Source organism: Nematolebias whitei, chromosome 15, assembly GCF_014905685.2.
Source record: "Nematolebias whitei isolate Nwh7 chromosome 15, NemWhi1, whole genome shotgun sequence".
In the NCBI taxonomy this organism is placed as follows: domain Eukaryota; kingdom Metazoa; phylum Chordata; class Actinopteri; order Cyprinodontiformes; family Rivulidae; genus Nematolebias; species Nematolebias whitei.
The window spans coordinates 9,802,708-9,821,865 of NC_056512.1; the positions used below are offsets into that span (position 1 = coordinate 9,802,708).

General features: G+C 45.1%; 1 protein-coding gene across 2 annotated transcripts in view; it reads left to right on the forward strand.

The window, feature by feature from the left end:
* The window catches only part of ap2a1 (adaptor related protein complex 2 subunit alpha 1), a 115,466-nt gene that overhangs the window by 91,087 nt on the left and 5,221 nt on the right, over positions 1-19,158 (forward strand). For both annotated transcript variants that reach the window (XM_037688797.1, XM_037688796.1), the window contains 3 exons: positions 452-568; positions 929-998; positions 1,786-1,920. In XM_037688797.1, the coding sequence (XP_037544725.1) occupies positions 452-568; positions 929-998; positions 1,786-1,920 (322 nt within the window). The remainder of the gene's footprint in view (positions 1-451; positions 569-928; positions 999-1,785; positions 1,921-19,158) is intronic.

Consider the following 19,158-nt stretch of genomic DNA (forward strand, 5'->3'; position numbering starts at 1 on the left):
CACCTCAGACTGAGGAAGTCTCTCGGATGAGAGACGAAACGTTTCTATATTTTTGTTGTTTTGCTTTGTGTTGTTTTTTTGAATGTCCAGAGGACCAGATTTAACTTTTTTAGACTAAATAACCGTTCCATAGATTTAGTTGAATAAGTGCAGTAGTCCTGTAGTGAAAGTTTAACCTCTGACCTGTTCAGAAGCTGTTTTGGTCTACCTCCGCTCAGAAGTGCTTAAAAACTGAAGCTTGCATCATATCAGCTTTGGCTGTTACAATCCTTGTTTAGCAACAAAGAGTTGGGTTTGATGAACTAGTTTCTTTTATCTTCACATGGTCTTTACTGGCTTTAATCTTCAAGACTGAGATTAAATGGTTGGACTTGTTGGTGACTAGTGAATTGGACCAAGTGGAGCTGTATGAAACATGCAGACTTGATTCTAAACTGTGTAGTTGTGACAGATATGGAGGAGCTCTGCAAAACCTGACGCTCAAACTGCCCGTCACCATCAACAAGTTCTTCCAGCCCACTGAGATGTCCTCACAAGACTTCTTCCAGCGCTGGAAACAGCTGAGCCAGTAAGAGTGTGTGTTTGTGTGTGTGTGTGTGTGTGTGTGTGTGTACTAGTGTGTGTGTGTGTGTGTGTGTGTGTGTACTAGTGTGTTGTGTGTGTGTGTGTGTGTGTGTGTACTAGTGTGTTGTGTGTGTGTGTTGTGTGTAGTTTTGAGTTGTTGGCGCGTGCGTGGCTGAGGGTTTCTCTCAGATATAACTTTCTGTCAATCACTGAACAGCATTTTGTCTCTTTACATTTTAGCTGTGTGTTTAGTTAAAGTCCAACACGGTCATATTCTGCTCCGTGTTGTTAAAATATCTATACCGGAGAAACTAAATTCTGAAGAACGCTTGATGCAGCTCTAAATCTCTGCATGTCTCCTCAGGCCTCAGCAAGAAGCACAGAAGATATTCAAGGCCAACCATGGGATGGACACTGAAGTTATCAAGGCGAAGGTAAACATTTAACATTTTGTTTCTTGGCTTCCCCTGACACCATCACCGCTTTTCATTGTACACCTGTCGAAGGCAGAGCGCTGCATACACTTCATCACCACAACTTCAAGGTCATAAATCAAAGTTAACAAGTTCTTTTCTTGTCTGGGCCATTGCTTTAGCCTCTTGTATTGCTGGATAATACTTTGCTCACGAGCGTTGATGTACTTTTGTTAAATTGTATTCTTGTTGCTGGAGCAAATAAAATGTTTCTAAAATATTTATGGCTAAACATTAATGGGCAGTGATGAAACACTTGTAGCCAAGAGAAGATATTTTATCCCTTTCAGCCATTTAGCCATGTTTGTGTCATCTGCTGCTAAAAGGTTAAGGAGGACGATAATGTTTTTGCTATATGTGCATTTGTTTCTCTTAGCCAAACATGTCTCCTTCAGTGGATGAATTTAAATTAAACTTGCAGAAAGTAATCATTAGATGTACATCTACAACTGATTGTTTGTAGTCAGCCCAACTCAAGATGGCCACCACATCAAGCTGACCTCAAAAGGCTTATAAACTACGATAAAACAGTTTTACACATATTTAGTTAAGATTTACTGTTGTAGTAGCGGAGGGTCGTTTCCAGTACACTGAGCAGGACAGCTTGTGGAATCACATCTAACCATGCAGAACATTAAGATCACAATCTAAAACTGGCATGAAAGGCAGCGGGTGACGAGCATTCATTCTAAAAATGTTGGGCCTTTGGAGTTCCTTTATGTGATGCATGTCTTTTGTTTGCTGCCAGCTGCTGGGATTAGGAATGGCCCTGCTGGACAATGTTGATCCGAACCCAGAGAACTACGTGTGTGCTGGAGTGATCCAGACCAAGGGCCAGCAGGTCGGCTGTCTGCTCAGACTGGAGCCAAACGCACAGGCACAGGTACAAGCCACCCACATGTCACGCTGAATCATTGCGTCTCAATGTCTCTAAGCATTACTTAGAAAAATGAACACTATCTTCAAGGAAGAAGTGTGTAATGATGATGGATGGATAAACAATATCTTCAACAGCTTGAGTAGCAGTCAGGATGTAGAATAGTAGGGATGCATGAACACCAATACAAAGTACAAGTACCTACATACTCATCAATACAGGTAAAAGTACTAATCATGGAAGTGCTGTCAGGAGTCATATGATGGGATAAAAAACAAAGAAATATGGTACAAAGAGATTTCCAAAACAGCCAGTTGTTGACGTCATCAGATTTATTACGCTTTGGAGAACAGCCAGCAACCACAGAAGATCGATACATTTACAACGCCCCAATGCCTTCAGCTGTCTGAGGCTCTGACCCATTCTGATTTCCTTAACTGAAAAAAATTAGTTCTGTTTCATCCCTACTGACTGCCAGAGGCGGTGCTTAAAGCACTGAATGATCATTCTTGCGCATGCGCAGGTCGAGTATTTTATGCCAACATAGTCGCGTGTGACACCCGGGACACCGGTGAGTCTATATAGGCACGTGACAATGGTAGCCCAGTCCCTTTCATCTTCTCGCATGCAGGTGGTAAGAGGTTTACTTTTTCTGCTTGACGCTGGTAGCCTTGAGACTATGGTCAGAGCTGCGGGACTGTCTCGCCCTCCAGAGGCTGTGCAAGCTGGTATCCTCTAAATGATTGTACTTCAACTGGTAATTTGTTTGTTTCTGTTGACCCGGCGGTAGCACGTTCGCTATCCGCATCTGGTTTCCTTATTGGCTGGAGGTACGGCGTTTAGCCGTTTTTACCTTAGTTTACAGAAAGCATTGCAGCCGCGTTTGTGCTTGCTTGTTTTCAGTTGCGGGTGTAGCGGCCGTGTTCGGCTTCGCCCATCTTTACCTGTTCGGGCTCGTGCTCATATTGTACAGCTGCGTCCGCTTGCTGTTTGTTACATTGCAGCCATTTTTCGTGCTTGCGTTTCATTTCCATAGTTACAGCCGTGTTCGGCTTGACTTTAATTTGTTACGCTGCAGCTGTTTTTCGTGCTTGCATTTCCTTGAATTGTGCAGCTGTGTTCGGCTTGCCTTTTTTCATTATAGTGCAGCCGTGTTTGTGCTTGCATTTTTTTCATTATAGTGCAGCCGTGTTCGTGCTTGCATTTTTCATTATAGTGCAGCCGTGTTTGTGCTTGCATTTTTTTCTTGATTTGTGCAGCCGTGTTTGGCTTGCCTCCCTTTCTTAAATCGCAACCGTGTTTGTGTTGCATTTTTTACCTGTGGCTCTACGGCAGTCGTAGCACTTCTGGCTACTTTTATAAGCTATCAGTTGGGGAAACCCCTGGTGGCGTTTTCTGCTCGACCGGGTTCCCTGGTCCATTCGCTCATTGACTCCAGCGTCAAGAGTGGCGTTTCCTGCTCGGCCTGATGCTTCTAGTCCTGTGAGCCATAAGATGCTGGACATGCAGTGCTGCAGAGCCTATTTGGCCCCTCTCCAGTTGGAGGATGGACATGATCTGTGCCCCCCCTTACTTGGGGCCGGATCATCTGAGGGAGGCCTTGATGGAATCGGCCTGCCCCAACTGTTCTGTTCTGCCCTTGTCCCTGCAGGTAGCTCGTTGGCTAGTTCTGAGATTGCGGGCCAGCCTATAAAGCGTGTGGCCTCAGAGGCCTTGGGGCCTCCACGAAAAAGGACCAAGAAAAGCTCCAGGGGCTCAGAGGTACTATCTGGGCAGGTGGCCCATCTCACCTCTGAGCTGGAACAGATGAAGGTGCTGCTAGAGTCCCTGAGGGAAGGGGGCAATGCAGGTCTGACTGGGGACCCTGACCTGGGACAGAACATGGGCTCAGGGGCCTGTGCTTTTGAAGAGGATGCTATTTCCCTGACAGCCTCTGGAACTAATTTTCAAGAGCAGTTTGAGTCTGGCTCATGTGTGTCGACTGCCAAGTTCGCACACCACCTCCTGCTCTCAGCCAGAGGAGGATGGTTCCGTAGTGGTTGGTTGAGAACTGCTCTTGCTCATGTAGTGAACTAGGCCTCCGACCTCAACCTGTCTCTGAAGACCTTCATGGGACAGGAACTGTTATTTCATTGATTTGAATCCAGAAATACAAATTATCTCATCAAGAGACTATTTAATTGTATCCTGAATTAATCAATTGAAAGAACACTCTTCTTTTTTACATTATCATTACTATCTTAGAATATCTTGATAATCAAATGTGTGTTTAGTTCATACCATTTCTAAATGTGAAGTGAACCACTCATTTAAATCAACTGTGAAACAGTATTAATGATTTTTAAACCTCAGCAGATTTTTGATCATACAGTTAAATGCCTATTTACGAAGTAAGTGTGCATTTAGTGATGTTGGTCGAAAATCAGAGACAGAGACGAGTTTTTAGAACGAAGTGTCTTGTTTTTAAAGCTAGCAGACAGTGAATAACTTCAACTGGCACCTGCGTTTGTCTCACGTCATCATAATATTTCTCCGTCTGTACCAACCGTTCGTAAACATTCCTGCTGTCTCTTGACTGCTAGTGACCCTCTTGACATCACTAGAACCACCCCCCTGCTGATTGTTTCAACCAATCAGGAAGTACCACGTAACAGGAAGTGTATACCCCTTTAAAAGGAACACTTTGTGGAACTATTCAGTTCGGTCCTAGACTTCGGTCCTGGAACTCAGTTCAGTCCTGAAGTGCAGTCCTGGAGTTCAGTGCTGGAACTCAGTTGGAGTCTTAAGTCTTAGGGCTAAGTCTTCAGAACTTGGAGCGGATGGATGGGACCATGTGCCAAGAAGTCCCTCCATTTAGCGGAGTCACGGCTCGCATCGCTGTGCACTCAACCCGAGCAGTAAATGCTCCACTTCTAAGGAAGCTTAATCGGTGGAACCGAGTACCTCATGAGTATTTGCATTTATTCTAAAGATTCCCAGCTACTTTAACCGGAGACGCTGTAAAGGGATCGTACCAATGGACTTCTGTTCCGGAGTGGAGGTATCCCCTTCTAAGGTAACAAAGTCGCTGCACGTACTGAAGTGTACCGGAAAGCTGAGCGGGGTGTCGAAGGAAGGGTGCAAAGTTCTGGTTTCACACATAGCTTCCATCTAAACCTCCTTTTAAATCTTTAAATCTGTCTTCTCTTTAAACTTCTATTTGCCAGTAATCTAGATGCCTTCAGAGGTGAATCAGCCTCAATCAGTAATGTTCTGTTGTCATGTTAGTAAAGCGTGACACGTTTATTAATCAGAAACAGATCAGCAAATCAATGTGTACATGTTTTGTTGTTAAATTTTGATTCTGTTAAATAAATGACCACATTTATTCTGATGGGTCAAAGATAAAATGGCGTCTCATGTCACTGATTAAGCAATCCACTCACAGTTATCTCGGTCACATGGCATAAATTTAACTCGAAAAAGAAAAGAATCTGTTGTAATTAAACAATTAATATTCTTTGTGCTTGAACTAGCTTTAAGAATAATTAATTAGTCGTATGTCTACAGCAAAGCTGTCCTGACATACTACACTCAGTTGCACCTAGATGTCCCACAGAGCCAACCTGCTGCTTCCAACGCTTTCTTTAAACGTCCTTCTGGTAGGTCGTCCTTTATGGTTCCCCCTTCGGCTGAATCTATAAAGGAGGTACAGGCCTGCTGGATGGATACTAAGACTTTCTCACAACCGACCGCAGATGGTAGGGCCCTGGCGGCCATGCAGGATTTGCCCAAGTTTGGCTTGGGCCATAATGCCTTCTGTTGAACCTGCCATAGCGTTGTGGCTCCGGATGAGGCTTTGAGGGCTAATGCCAGGTGCCCTCGTCTTCAGTGCCGGGTCACAGATGACCTGCTCTGTAGAGCTTATGACTCGGGGTCTCGATTGGGATGACTGGGTAACTCGTTGTCACATTTGTTACTGGGCCTCTCGACCTCTTTGGAGGGCTTCGCGGTTGATGCGCCTACTCAAGGCCTGATGGACGCTTCCCTTCATGCCTTTCCTCTTTTTTAAAGGGAGATTGGTCATGTGTTATCTACCCTTGTCCAGGCACGTCGCCAGGTTTGGCTGGCGCAGTCTCCCCTGACTGAACCCTGTAGAAGGACCCTGATGAGTCTTCCTGTGGTTTCTGGGTAGTTGTTTGGTTCTGCTGCACTTGCGGCCTTGGAACGTTCAGCCCAGGCCACCCGTACCAGATAGCAATTGTCCGGCCTTCATTGCAGACGCTCTCAGCGTCCTGCTGGAGGTGCCTCTGTGTCCTCCTCACACACTTATCTGGCCCCACCTACACCTTCCGTGGGGCAGCTGCGGCCTGCAGCAGGGCCTGCTCATAGCCAATGGGCTCTGCCCAGAGGTCGGGCTCCCGTCCCTCTTCAACGCAGGCAGCCCTCCCGCCCTCCTAAAGGCAGGAGAGCTCAGAAATGACATTTGGAAGCAGGCAGTGAGACACTTTACCCCATTTCAGTTCAACCGGTGGGCCGCTCTCGTGCCCGATTCATGGGTTGTGTCAACACTCTCGGGGCTATGTGCTACAGTTCCGCCGCCGCCCTCCTGTTCCTGGTCAGGTCAGAATGACGGTCATTCACGACCAGGTGAAAGCTCAGGCACTAAACCACGAAATGGATTCCTTGCTGGCCAAGGCTGCTATAGTGCCTCTTGACCCCCTGCGGGATCCAGGGGGCTTTTACTCGAAGTATTTTTTTGTCCCAAAAAAGATTGGTGGACTATGGCCAATTTTGGACCTGAGAGGTCTGAATGTGTTTATAAAACTATTCCTTTCCACATGTTGAGCATCAGAGATGCGCTCCAGGCGACTGGTTCATCTTGGTCGACTTGAAGGATGCATACTTTCATGTACCGATTGCGCAGCACCATTGGCAGTTTCTCCGCTTGGCATTTCAAGGCAAGCATTTTCAATTCAGAGTTCTAACATTCGGTCTTTCTCTGCCACAGTGTGTCAGCGGGATTCTGCAGATGCTGCCCGCCTTCCTGCCTGGCTGTGCACCCCCCTTTATTGTGTACCTTTGCCTGTTAGGCAAGCTGACTGCTGCCTCCACGGTGGTACCTCTGGGGCTGTTGTCTCTGTGCCCTCTACAGATGTGGCTAAACAGCCTGCGGCTGGATCAGACTTATGCAGTGCACCATTGCAGGAGGTTGCTAGTGTCTCCTCAATGCCTCGCGTCACTGGCTCAATGGCAAGATGCAGTGTTTATGGTGAAGGGGGTCCCACTGGGCTCTCTGCTGTCTCAGAGGGAGGTTGTTTGTACCGATGCATCCACCACAGGTTGGGGGGCATCGTGACAGCGACAGATTGCCCAAGGAACATGGTCTCCACAGCAAAAGACGAGGCACATCAATGCCTTGGAGCTGGACGCTGTGTGGCTGGCACTAAAACACTTCTTCCCAGGCCTGCGTGGGAAGCATGTCCTGGTGAGGTCCGATAATACTTCTGTGGTTTTCCATGTCAACCATCAAGGGTGAACACGGTCGCTGACATTTCTACTGCTGACCCAGAAGCTCTTACTTTGGGCAGCCCCCGTCTTTGCCAGTCTGAGGGCAGCCCACATTCCAGAAATGCAGAATGGTCCGGCCGATTTTCTGTCTCGAGGACGCCCACCACCTGGGGATTGGAGGCTTCATCCGGAGGTGGTTAGGGTAATTTGGGAGAGGTACGACAAGGCAGCTGTGGACCTGTTTGCATCTCGAGATGACACACTGCCGGCTTTGGTTCTCCTGCACCCCAATCCCAGTCGGCTCCGGGCTTGGCCGCTACAGGGCCCGGCATTATCTTCTCAAAGTATGACGGGGAGGTCGCACATAAAATGAACAATGCCAGGGCCCCTTCCACATGACTGGTGTACACACATAAGTGGAAGGTTTTCAGCAACTGGTGTCATGCCAGACATGAGGACCCTGTACACTGTCCTTTCTGTTCTTACTTTCCTTCAGGTGCTACCTTCTCAGGACCGATTTCCATCCACCCTGAAAGTTTATGTTGCTGCCATCTCTTGCTGGCATACGGTGGTGGGTCGGGAGACAGTAGGTCATAACAAGTGTAGTGAGTCACGTGAGGTACGTGTCACTTGTTGTATGACAAATATATGAATTATATATGCATACAATATTCACGAGTTCTTCATTTTTCTGACTGTAAATGCCGTGCATTGAATTTAACAGAAATGTGAACGAGAGACGTTATTTATCTTTGACCCATCAAATGAATGGAATCATTTATTTTCAAAATCAAAGTTTAACATCAAACATTTACATTAATTTGGCAAAATATGAAAATAATAACAGACAGTTTCACAGAAAATGAACTTCAAATCACTCGGCGGTGATTTGAGGACTTTGCTTCAGACATTTCTAAAAATATCTGTACTGATTTATGAGAGAGAAGAGTTTAAGATTAAATTGAGATTTATCTTACAGAGGAAATGTGTGAGGGAATTTAATCTGTTTGACCAGAAGTTGCACGCTCCGTCCGATCTCAGCTTCTCACGGTACACTTGGTCAAAATAGAACCATCTACCTGTTGATGATGAATCAGCGTTGGATGTAGTTCCTTTCTGACTCGTTTCAGCGTCTCCGTCGAGAGCTACCAAACCTTCAGAAAGTCGTGCGTTGATTAGCTCAAAACAGAATTATAATCCCCAAAAAACCTCTGGATTCTTCATTGCTCTGAAGCTTTCAGAACCGACTGCACTCTCAATCTTGGAACTCTCACGTTCTCCAGAACTCTCAATCTGTTGTCAGCTCTCATTCTAACTTGAACTGGGCAGTTGTCACATTTTAAATGAGTTTACTTCCTGTTCAGTTTAGAGCTTTCTGATTCGTGGAAGGACCAGAAAGAGGTGTGTTTTTGACGTAAGGTGTTTATCAACAGTCGAGGTCAGAGAATGAAACTTGTTTAACATACAGAAAAGATTATTGCAGAAGCAGCAGACTTTCTGGAGTCTACTCTTGGTAATCTTCTGAACAAGTTTAAACATGACATTTCTTCTTCAGTAAACATTTTAGTTGACCGAAGACCAACCTTTCACATACTTACGACAGCTTGCTCATTTCAGACTGAAAATCAAGAAAGGCATATTCAGGTGATTTCTTCTCTGAATGAGGAACAAAAATCATTACTTACTGTTTATGTAAAATAAAAATTAGTAGTTCTTTTCAACCTGTAAAGCATTGAGTGAACTAACACAATTTGATTATCAAAACATTTGTAAGACAGTAATGATTATAAAGAATTGTCTTTTCTGCTTGATTAATTCAAGAAAGAAAGTTCATCAGATGGCCCAGACTCATTCAGATCAATGAAAATAACAGTCTCTGTCCATCTGGTAGATTTGAGGTCATCTGGTTCACTACAGTCCCCCCTTTGGAAATCATCACCTGTCCATGGGGATGAATTCCAACCGTGAACTTAGACCTTCAAATGTCCTTGAGCTTGATGTAATCCAGCAAGGAAGACCAAAGTCAGAAGTAATCCATCAAGGAAGACCAAAGTCAGAAGTAATCCAGCAAGGAAACAAAGTCAAGGTAATTCCACAATGTTCTTGGTATTCCATTGTGTTGATTATAATCCCATATCGTCTCGGTAATCCCATTGTAGCAATGCTTTAACCCCTTGGAAACAGAGTCTGTAATCCATTGGAAAAAGTCATATAATCCACAACGGTAAATCCACAGCGATTGGAAGTGTTGATTAATCAGCATACAGAGGGGTACCCTTGGATTGAACTGAAGAAGCGGCCACTGGATGAAGAGTTGAGACCAACGTCAGGATTGCAGATCGCCTCCAGCGAAGGTTGTCTCCAGCGACGTCCAGCCTGTGCCGTTCTGGTTCAATGTGTCATGCAATTATGTGGTTTAAGGTGGGCTTATGAAGGGGATTTTACATAAGGCCTTAAACTATATGCATCTGGTGTGTAAGCTATTATGGTTGGGAACAGCTACAACTACCAGTTAAGGGGTGGAGAATGCTGAAAAGGGGTAACTACAGGGGTTTATGCCTATAGAAAAGTGTTCCAAACTATTTTTCCATTTCTAACTTGGTTTAAGTTAGCTTTACATGGTAAAATATAGTTTGGTCTAATTGTCTGTTGTCTTTTAGACGAACGACTTGAGATTGGGTGTTTGGTTTTCCCATAAATGTTTTGGAAGTCTATGGCGAGACTTATCAAAAAGAATTAGCTATCCCCCCGAATAGAATTGTTCGAGTAGGTTCGGCTTAAGCGTTGTGAGATCAATGTAGATTATGGTACTCAAAGTAGCAATAATATACATTGACTCCGCAAAGATTGCAATTTAGTGAATGAACTGCATGTTGGCATGGTTAAAGGCTTCTTAGTCTCTAACTTACTACACAACAAAATTCATTCTTACCTCAGAAACAATACCAAAATCAACTAAACAACGTTCCAACACCGACAAGAGTAGTGACTAAGCGTCTAGAAACATCGTTTCACTGCTTCTCCTCACCCTGGTTGCCAGATTTCAGTCACGCTGTCCCGTTTTATCAAGGGTAGGTCCTGTGAGTTTAAACTATGGTTAATTTTATTATCCATTAGTTATCTCCTGCTTGGATGACCCTTGTTCCCACGAGGTCTGATTTTGTGATGTCTTTGTCTCCTAAGGAGTTATTGCACGCCTTGTGTTGTTTAACCTGGTTACGGTGTACCCATTTAACAGTTGGCTCTTTTTGGCCTTTACTGATTTTTATCTGGTAGATAATTGGAGACACTTTGTCGGTTATCAGATGGGGTCCAGTCCATCTGGGCATCAGCTTACGGGCGAGAGTTCCGGTCCCGGACTCTACTCTCCCAGTTTTGGGTGCAAACGTGTAGTACCAGACCCTGTCTCCCACTTGGAGTTCCTCGTAAGAGGCCTTTTGGTCGTAGTACGCTTTGCGTCCTTCAGCTGATTTTTCCAGGTTTTTCTGTGCGAAAGCAAAAGTGTTCTTAAGATGTCTTTCCAAATCTTTCATGTATTGTTGTGTGGTGTAGGCTGTTGCCATGGCAGCATCGCCTGGTTGGTACAGCAGGTGCAGAGGGAGAGTCATTTGTCGACCCGTCATCATCTCGAAAGGAGCGATGCCAGTCGACGTGTGTGGAGTGGCCCTTATGGCCATGAGGACCAGAGGGAGTTTCACGTCCCAGTCCTTGTGGTTTGCGGCTACGTATTTTTTCAAAATACTCACCACCGTCCTGTTTGCTCTCTCAACCTGGCCTGAAGCCTGTGGGTGGTAGCCAATATGGAAGTTGGCTTTGACGCCTAGCGTCTTCCACAGTTCCTTCATTACTTCACCTGTGAAGTGTGTACCTTGGTCCGAGTTCACCCTAAGGGGAAGTCCGAACCTTGAAAATACATGATTCATTAATAACATAGCAGTGGTTTGTGCTGTGTCATTAGGGGCTGGTAGACATTCTACCCATTTGGTAAACGCGCAGGTTACCGTGAGAAAATATTTATTTCCTCTAGAGGTCTTAGTGAGTGGTCCGACCCAGTCAATCTGGAGGTCCGACCATGGAAATGCAATGCCTCTACTGTGCAGTGGTGCTCTGTGAAGTGGTCTGGATGGTTGAAACTGGCCACAGATCAGGCACCCTTTTATGTAGTCCTTGACATCCTTTTTCATTCCAGGCCAATAAGCAATTTGTTTTAATGCTTTCAGCGTGGCATTGTCACCCTTATGTCCTGCGGACGGAAGGTCATGTGCATGGACTAACATCACCCCCCTGTGGTCATGGGGGACCACGAACACAGGTGAGGACGTCCGTCCATGAGCGAAAGTTAGGATGCCTTTAAGTAGTTTTAGCTGTTTTCGCAGCTGAAAGAGGACTTTGAGGTCTGGATTGGAATCCAGCTCGTCTTTCGATGGAGTGTATTTGTCTGGGTCAGTCAGATACAGCATCATCGAGTTAATTGCAGGATCCAACTTCTGAAGTTGGATGATGTCTGGGTCAGTCAGCATTGGGCGCACAGAAACTGTGTTATCAGCAGGTTTAGCTGCAGCTTGTGCACGTGTGACTGCCATTACCTCAGTTGTAGCTTGTGACGACTGAGTGTTGAGTAGCCAGGAGGGGTCGAAGGACCACGTGGGTCCGTCAGCGGCTCCTTCTTTGGCTAGGGAGTCTGCAAGGTCATTGTAGTGCTTGTCATCGCCTGGGACTCTAGAGTGTCCTGGAACTTTCTTCCAGAATATCTGTAGATCATGTGATGTCACTAAGTGGTCACATGTCATGAAAAGCTCTTTGTGTTTTACCACCTTTTTGTTGCTTGTGAGAAAACCGTTCTGTTTCCACAGAGCGAGATGACACAAGAAACTAAGTCGAGCGTAGTTAGAGTCGGTGCAGATGACTAGCGTCTGGATGGAGCGTTCTACTGCCATCTGTAGGCCTATTAGGATTGCAGCTATCTCAGCGTACTGAGAAGACTGAGAGCCTAATTTATAGCCAAATGTGACCTGTTCTTGGTCCTGGAGGAGAACTCCTCCAACACCTGCTTTGCAGATTGTCTCGTGGTGGAATGAGCATCCATCCACGTACATTGTTGCCATATCTTTGCAGATATTGCTATCAAAGAAGTGGTGATTTGGGTCCTCAGCAACTGAGGGTTTGCTCACAACCGGCTGTTGGGTGGCTGGTACATCCTGTGTACATTCTTGGCAGATTGCCAAATCAGTGCCCAAATGCGACTTCTTATTTTGACCGTAGCGGATGTCTAGGTTAAAACTTTGAAGTGCCATAAGCCATGTTGCAACGCGTGAGTTCGTCACCACACCATCTCTGATGCGTTGGCTGTTCAGAAACGTTACTGGCTGGTGTTGTGTCTCAACAATAATCCTCTGTCCACCAATATAGCAGGAGAAATGTTTCACTGCCCACACAGTGGTCAATAGAGCCTTCTCACAGTCTGAATACCGTAATTCAGGGCCTGCCATTGTTTTGCTGGCGTAGGCCACAACACGCCTGTCTTTGTCGTGTATTTGGTACAGACCTGCACTCATGCAGTAAGTTGAGAAGCCCACTTCCAAGTAGAACTCTTTGTTGTAGTCTGGGTAGACTAGACATGGGGCTAGCTTGAGCCTGTCTTTGAGAGCGTTCATTGCCTGCTGTTGTGTATCAGTCCAGACAAAAGGAACGTCTTTCTTTAAGAGTTCAGTTAGTGGTTTTGCGAGATCCGCATAATGCTCTATGAACTGGCGAGAGTAGTTACACACTCCCAAGAAACTCTGTAGTTCTTTGAGATTGGTTGGGACTTTGAGGTTGTCTAGGCCTTGGGTGCGAGTCAACTGTGGTTGTACTCCGTCTGGACCTACTAAGAGGCCAACGTAGTCCACTTTGGTTCTGCACCACTGGCACTTTGACAGTGAGATTTTAGCACCAGCAGTTGTTAGCTGATTTAGGACGTGGTCGATCTCAGCCAAATGGGAGTCCAGTGTTGGCTGCCTCAAAAGGATGTCGTCCACGTAGATCAGTGTCCCACGCTCGTGGGCGTCTGGACATGCTTTGTTCAAAAAGATGTTGAACTCTGCAGGTGAGTTAGCGTAGCCGAAGGGACACCTGGTAAAGGTGTATTGTCGGCTGCCAAAAGTGAAAGCTAGTTTGTGTTGGTCCTCGGCGCGCACAGGGATGGTCCAAAAACCAGAGGCGACGTCGAGGGTCGAGAAGTACTTACCATCGGTGACCTTTGGCAGTTCCTGATGGAGCTGAGTCATAGGCCACCTGGATAAAGGTACTTGTTTATTTAGCTTCCTGTAGTCTATGGTAAGTCTCCACTTACCATTTGGTTTTAAAACTGGCCATAGAGGCGCAGAGTAGGTGCTATTACATTGTCTGATTATACCTTTGACCAAAAGGTCATCAATGATCTCCTGGACAGGCTGGTGTGCCGCCAGAGGGATCTTGTATTGTCTGACAAATGTTGGCGGTGCGTTGGGTGGGGTTGGGATTCTCACTGCGTGGAGTGAGGTCAACCCACAATCTGTTGAATCAGTTGAGAATGACTTTTCATATTTTAGAAGAACTTGGCGTAGTTTGTCTCTTTCTTCATCAGATGTCAGAGCGTCGGCTTGGGCGACCACCTGATCAATCTGTGATGAGACTGTTAAGGGTTCTTGCTCCTTGGGGAGCTCCAATGAATCCCTTTCTGAGTCGTCGGGCCTGTCTATGGGTAAGACACCATAGGTTTGAGGTCCTTGGTCGACATCATCGGTTGAGAAAAGAGCTATGGCCTGTGTTGGTTTTGTAAACCATACTGGCCCAGCTTCTTGACTCGGTACCAGATTGTCTGGGAGTCCTCCCAGAAATGGAATGCCTAGTTCAAAATCATGAAAGTCAGTTGAAATCAACCATCCTAGCATAGTCTTTTTTGGGATCAGCACCTCATCCATGCCAGTGTTACACACAGCAATAGATGTGGTCCTGGAGTCAAGACTCACCTGGTTCGTGGCTTCCACGGACAGTCCCAAGTTGAAAAATGCAGGAGAGGGTTGAAAATATGCCTGTTTATGGCTAATAGCTTGTCCAGCTATTATGTGGATTCGCACCATTAGGTTAATCACCTGGGGTGGTACTGTGGTGTCTTGGTTGGTAGCAACCTGGCAGGCCTCTGGAATGGTCTGCCCAGCCTTAAGGCTCACTGTGTCTAGCACAGGAGTATCCTTTGTGGCTGGTTTGAGGGACCACAGCACCTTGTTGATGGTGTCCACATGAACACCTAACCTTACCAAAATGTCAGAGCCTATGTAGGATGCATGTGGTAAGTTTTGGATAACGAGAAATGGGTGAACCAGTTCTCGTTGATTCCAGTTCAGTTTTAGGTTAATGACTCCTTCTGCGGTCATTACCTGTGAACTATTGGGAACTAATGGAAAGCGGAAAGCTTTTTTAATTAGTTCTAGACCAACGTGTTTGTGAACCAAGGTTTCGTAGAAAGCTCGGTTAATTGCTGATTTATCTGTCCACAGAGACAGTACAGCATCGTTGGTGTGGGACCCTTGGATCTCTACACCCTTAACTACCAGTGGTAGGTAGTGTTTGGTGGACTCTGGCTGTTCCAGCTCACAGAGGAGGCTGTCTTGTTGAGTCAGAGTTTGGACCTCTTGGGCTTCTTTGGTTTCACATGGTGTTAGAGGAGTACTCACCGGGCTCGTGTCCTCGGCTGAGGAGTCCTTTGTGTCTTCCGCGGTACCTGCTGTTGGGCAGTCTGTGTCACACTCCGGAGGCGTTTCTATTGGCAGTGGTTTTCTCACTGTTGTCCACATTGTTTGATCACCGTAATCTATAATCGCGTTAAAGCGATTTATAAAATCCTGGCCAACCAAAAATGGGAATGAGTCAACATGGGTCACGTGTACCGGGTGGTACAGTGTCATATTGCCAATCTGCATGTGAACCATTGCTATAGCTGTCAGGGTTGTTTTCGTTTCTGAGAGACCCTGCATTTCTATAGCACAATCAGATAGAGGTATTATCCTGTTTTTCTCGGCTGCGGCTGTCCTCAGCTCCTCGAACAGTTTAGCTGACATAATAGTTATGTCTGCCCCACCGTCCAAGAGTGCTTCGTGTGTGAGGACCCCTTCGAGAGTTACTGACAGGTACGCCTTTTTGGCGGCCCCCTTTCTGATAAAGTTACACAGAAACCTTTTGGGTTTTTTCTGACGCTTCTTCACGCGTTCAGATTTATCTGTGTAATCTTGGTTTGTCTGAACCGTCAGCACAGCTGTAGCTGTTTCTGCGTGTTCAGCTTGCGATGACTGGTCATCGTTTGTGTGTGTGATTACCCCCCTTTCATCCGATGAGGGGTTGTTTGAGGCAACAACAACAGCGTCTTGGTGTGTCTCACCGACATCTGTAGTGTTGTCATTCGCGTCCAGAGATGCTGTAGTGAGTACCTCACTGCATAGTGCTTTTGGTCGGCTTCCCTTGTCAGTGTGTTTCAAATCTTCTAACATTTCACGCAATTTTTCTGTCTCTTCCGAGTTCAGAGGTGGAGGGCCTTTTTTCTGGGATTTTTGTGATTTTTTCGCCTCTGGACGTTTCGTCCGAGGTGGGGGGCGGCTAGGTACGTCTTTTTGGGGTTCCTCTGGGTTCCCATTTTTTTGCGTCCTCCGCTGGTCCCATTTACGATAATCACGTTCGTCCTCTGCAGGAGGAGCCTTTTTATCCCAGCGTGCACCTTCATGATGCGGTTTGTTAGTCTGAAAATACTGCCTTTTTTCTCCCTTTTTAGGAGGGGGTGGCGATGCACGCCTTCCTTCTAATTCTAGGGAGTGGGGTTTAACCTTTACACCAGGAAACACTTCTATGGGCGTCTTGGCATGACAACGTGCCTCAAACACGTTCACAGCGCACTGTTTAATCTCACTGATGGATTTTTCTCTGTAATTTGCCATCATTTGCACTGACGTTTGAATGTCAGGATGGAGATTTTTGCTGAAAACAAATTTAAAACCTTCTTCTTCCTCCATTCCGGTTTCATTTCTGTTACCAAAATAAGCTTGGAAGATTCTTTTGTAATAAACTTTTGGATGTTCATTCTTGCCCTGCGTGACCTTGTCTGCGGCTGGATACCCAGTAGGTCCTGCGCAGGCGTCGTACTCTTTGATCAGAGCTTCACACAGAAGTTTGTAATCCCTTCTCGTTGCATCTGGCAGACGCTCGATGAAGGTAAACACATCTCTGTCCGAAGTGAGTCGTATCAGACTGATTTTATCTTCTACCGTAGCGTTTGGATAAGCTCTCAATCTGAAATCCAGATCTCTGAGGTACGCTTTCGTTCCAGGGGAGCCCAACGGTTCAGGGATGAAACGTTGTACATATTTTGAGATTTTTTGCAAGTCATCCATTGATGGAGAAGATATCAATGGTCTCACATGCGTGATCAGTTGTGGGGGTGTTGCTCTGCCCGTTTGTGTAGGTGATTGGATGGGTCTAAAAGCACTTCGTGAGTAAAGAGGTCGTTGAGTAATTGGTGTATTACCCCGATCCTGTTCAGGGTCTGGTTTTGATTCCAGGTCACCTTGCCCTGGATTCTGACCTTTTTCTATTGCTGCTATTAGTTTCGCCTCACATTTTTTTAAATGTTCCTGGGATGTACAGTAGTCACCTTCTAAGAGCATATTTAGCTTTTGTAGATTTTGTTTATCTATTTTGCATTGTTCCAGTTCAGTTTTTGCAAGCTGCAACTGTTGTTGTAGCACATCGTTATCTTCACACGTGGCTTTGTACTGACGGTCTATTTCTTTAATCTTTTCATAAGATTTTTCTTCTAGTGACGCCTGCATTTCTGAGAGATTCCTCTCATGTGTTTCAGACATCCAGTCAAGGCGTTCCGACCGTTCATCCAATTCAGCTTTTAGAAGCAGGGAGATTTTTGCTAACCGTTCAAGGCTGAGCTTTTTACTCTCTGTATTTAATGTTCCTGCGGCCAGACTTTTCAGCTCTTCTTGTCTTTGAACTTCATCGAGTAGTTGTAATTGCTGTAATTGTGTACCAATCAGTGGAGTTGTTAAAATATGTAATGCCCCCAAAATGATGTCATCATTTGTTGGTTTTAAAGAGGTGTCTTCTTCATTGTCGCTTGGCATTTTTCTTCTATTTAGAGTTTAAACAGGAGAATTTTAATGTTTTAGGTTTTTCAAAATAAATAAAATCAGCAAAGTCTCTTTGTCTGATGTATTTACTTTTATTTAGTGATTTATTAATTAAACGTGCACTATCCTTTTAGCAAATGAGTAAACTTTTTCCAACTTTGTGAAAATCTGTAACTGTTTCTATTTTAAAAAGTTAATGTTTATTTTTGTACCTTATTTTTAAAGGATTTAACAGTGAAATAAACTTTTTGGTGAATGCTCGTTTGCATAAGTACCTTATAACTTTTAAAATGCAAGATAACAGTAATTTTCAGCTTTAAGGAACGTTTATTGACTCGAAAATGCTTTTAGAAAGATTAAAACGTTTTTAATTTCACTATTTAGACCTAATAAGCGAGTGAAACCTGTCTTCTCAAGGTTCGCCAGAAGATGTCAGCCTTACCTTACTAATTTTAACTCAGACACTGTTTGTGTTATCCACTAGGGGAGCTATAACTTCCTGTGGCGTTCGGTTGACATCCTGTTGTTAGCCGCTTAGCTTGAAGTTAGCTTCGGCTAAACTCGGTCAAAATCAACATTTCTGAACGGATTTTTTACACAAAAGTGGCACAATTTCAACAAACACGACTTTTTAGCCTGAACATGAGTTTTTGGAACAATATTTCAGCTTCATTTAGTGATTTTAGGCGTAGTTAAGGCCCCGGTCGTTAGCTTGTTAGCTTAAAATTAGCATCGCTAGCGTTGTTTAAAACATCGTTTTTTGGCGAATTTTAAACTCTAACGTGGCAGAATTTCAGCGAGCAGGCTTCGAAGCACTTAACAGTGTGTCAACAATCACTTTAGGGGAGCTTTTTAGCTTTAAAAAGCAGATTTTATTTCCCTATGAAAACGAATTTCATTTCCGGGTCACGTGACTGAAATCACCAAATGGCAACGCAGCGCAGGCTTGAGGGGAAGTGACGTAGCCACGTCAGTCAAACCTCAACCAATCAAAGCGCTCCACAACAGCGAATTCAACCAATCACGAAGCGTATTCTCCAACTAGCAAGTTAGATTAGCGTAAAATGGTTCGTCACTTTTTCGTCTTTTAAACCATCAAAATGCACTTTTTCTGTTAAGATTTGTAACGAATAAACCCCCTGAGCTGCACAGAGAACGGCGCTCCGTGACAAAACGTCTTTCTAGCTATTTAACAACTCGTTCGAACCCGTTTCAGAACCGAGCCGGTCCAAAGAACCGAAGCGGACCAGAACAGCGAATTCAACACAGTTTAAACAGAATAAAGCGTTTCCACAGCTCAAAGCCAGCTTATGTTACACATACAGACGTACAATTCAGCTTTCACAAGACTTAATGACACAATTTCAGCTCTTAAAACATTGCCAGCCCAACGCTTATACATGCAGCGTTTGCTTGAAAGGTGCAGCTCCAAGCGCGCAGCTCAGCCGCTGCGTAAACATTCACAGCTCATCAGCTGTTATTCTTTCAAAATACATGCCAACACGTAAATCAATCTTACACGAATTAACAGTCATTCATGAAATTCGTACGAGGCCACCAGTTGTAGTGAGTCACGTGAGGTACGTGTCACTTGTTGTATGACAAATAT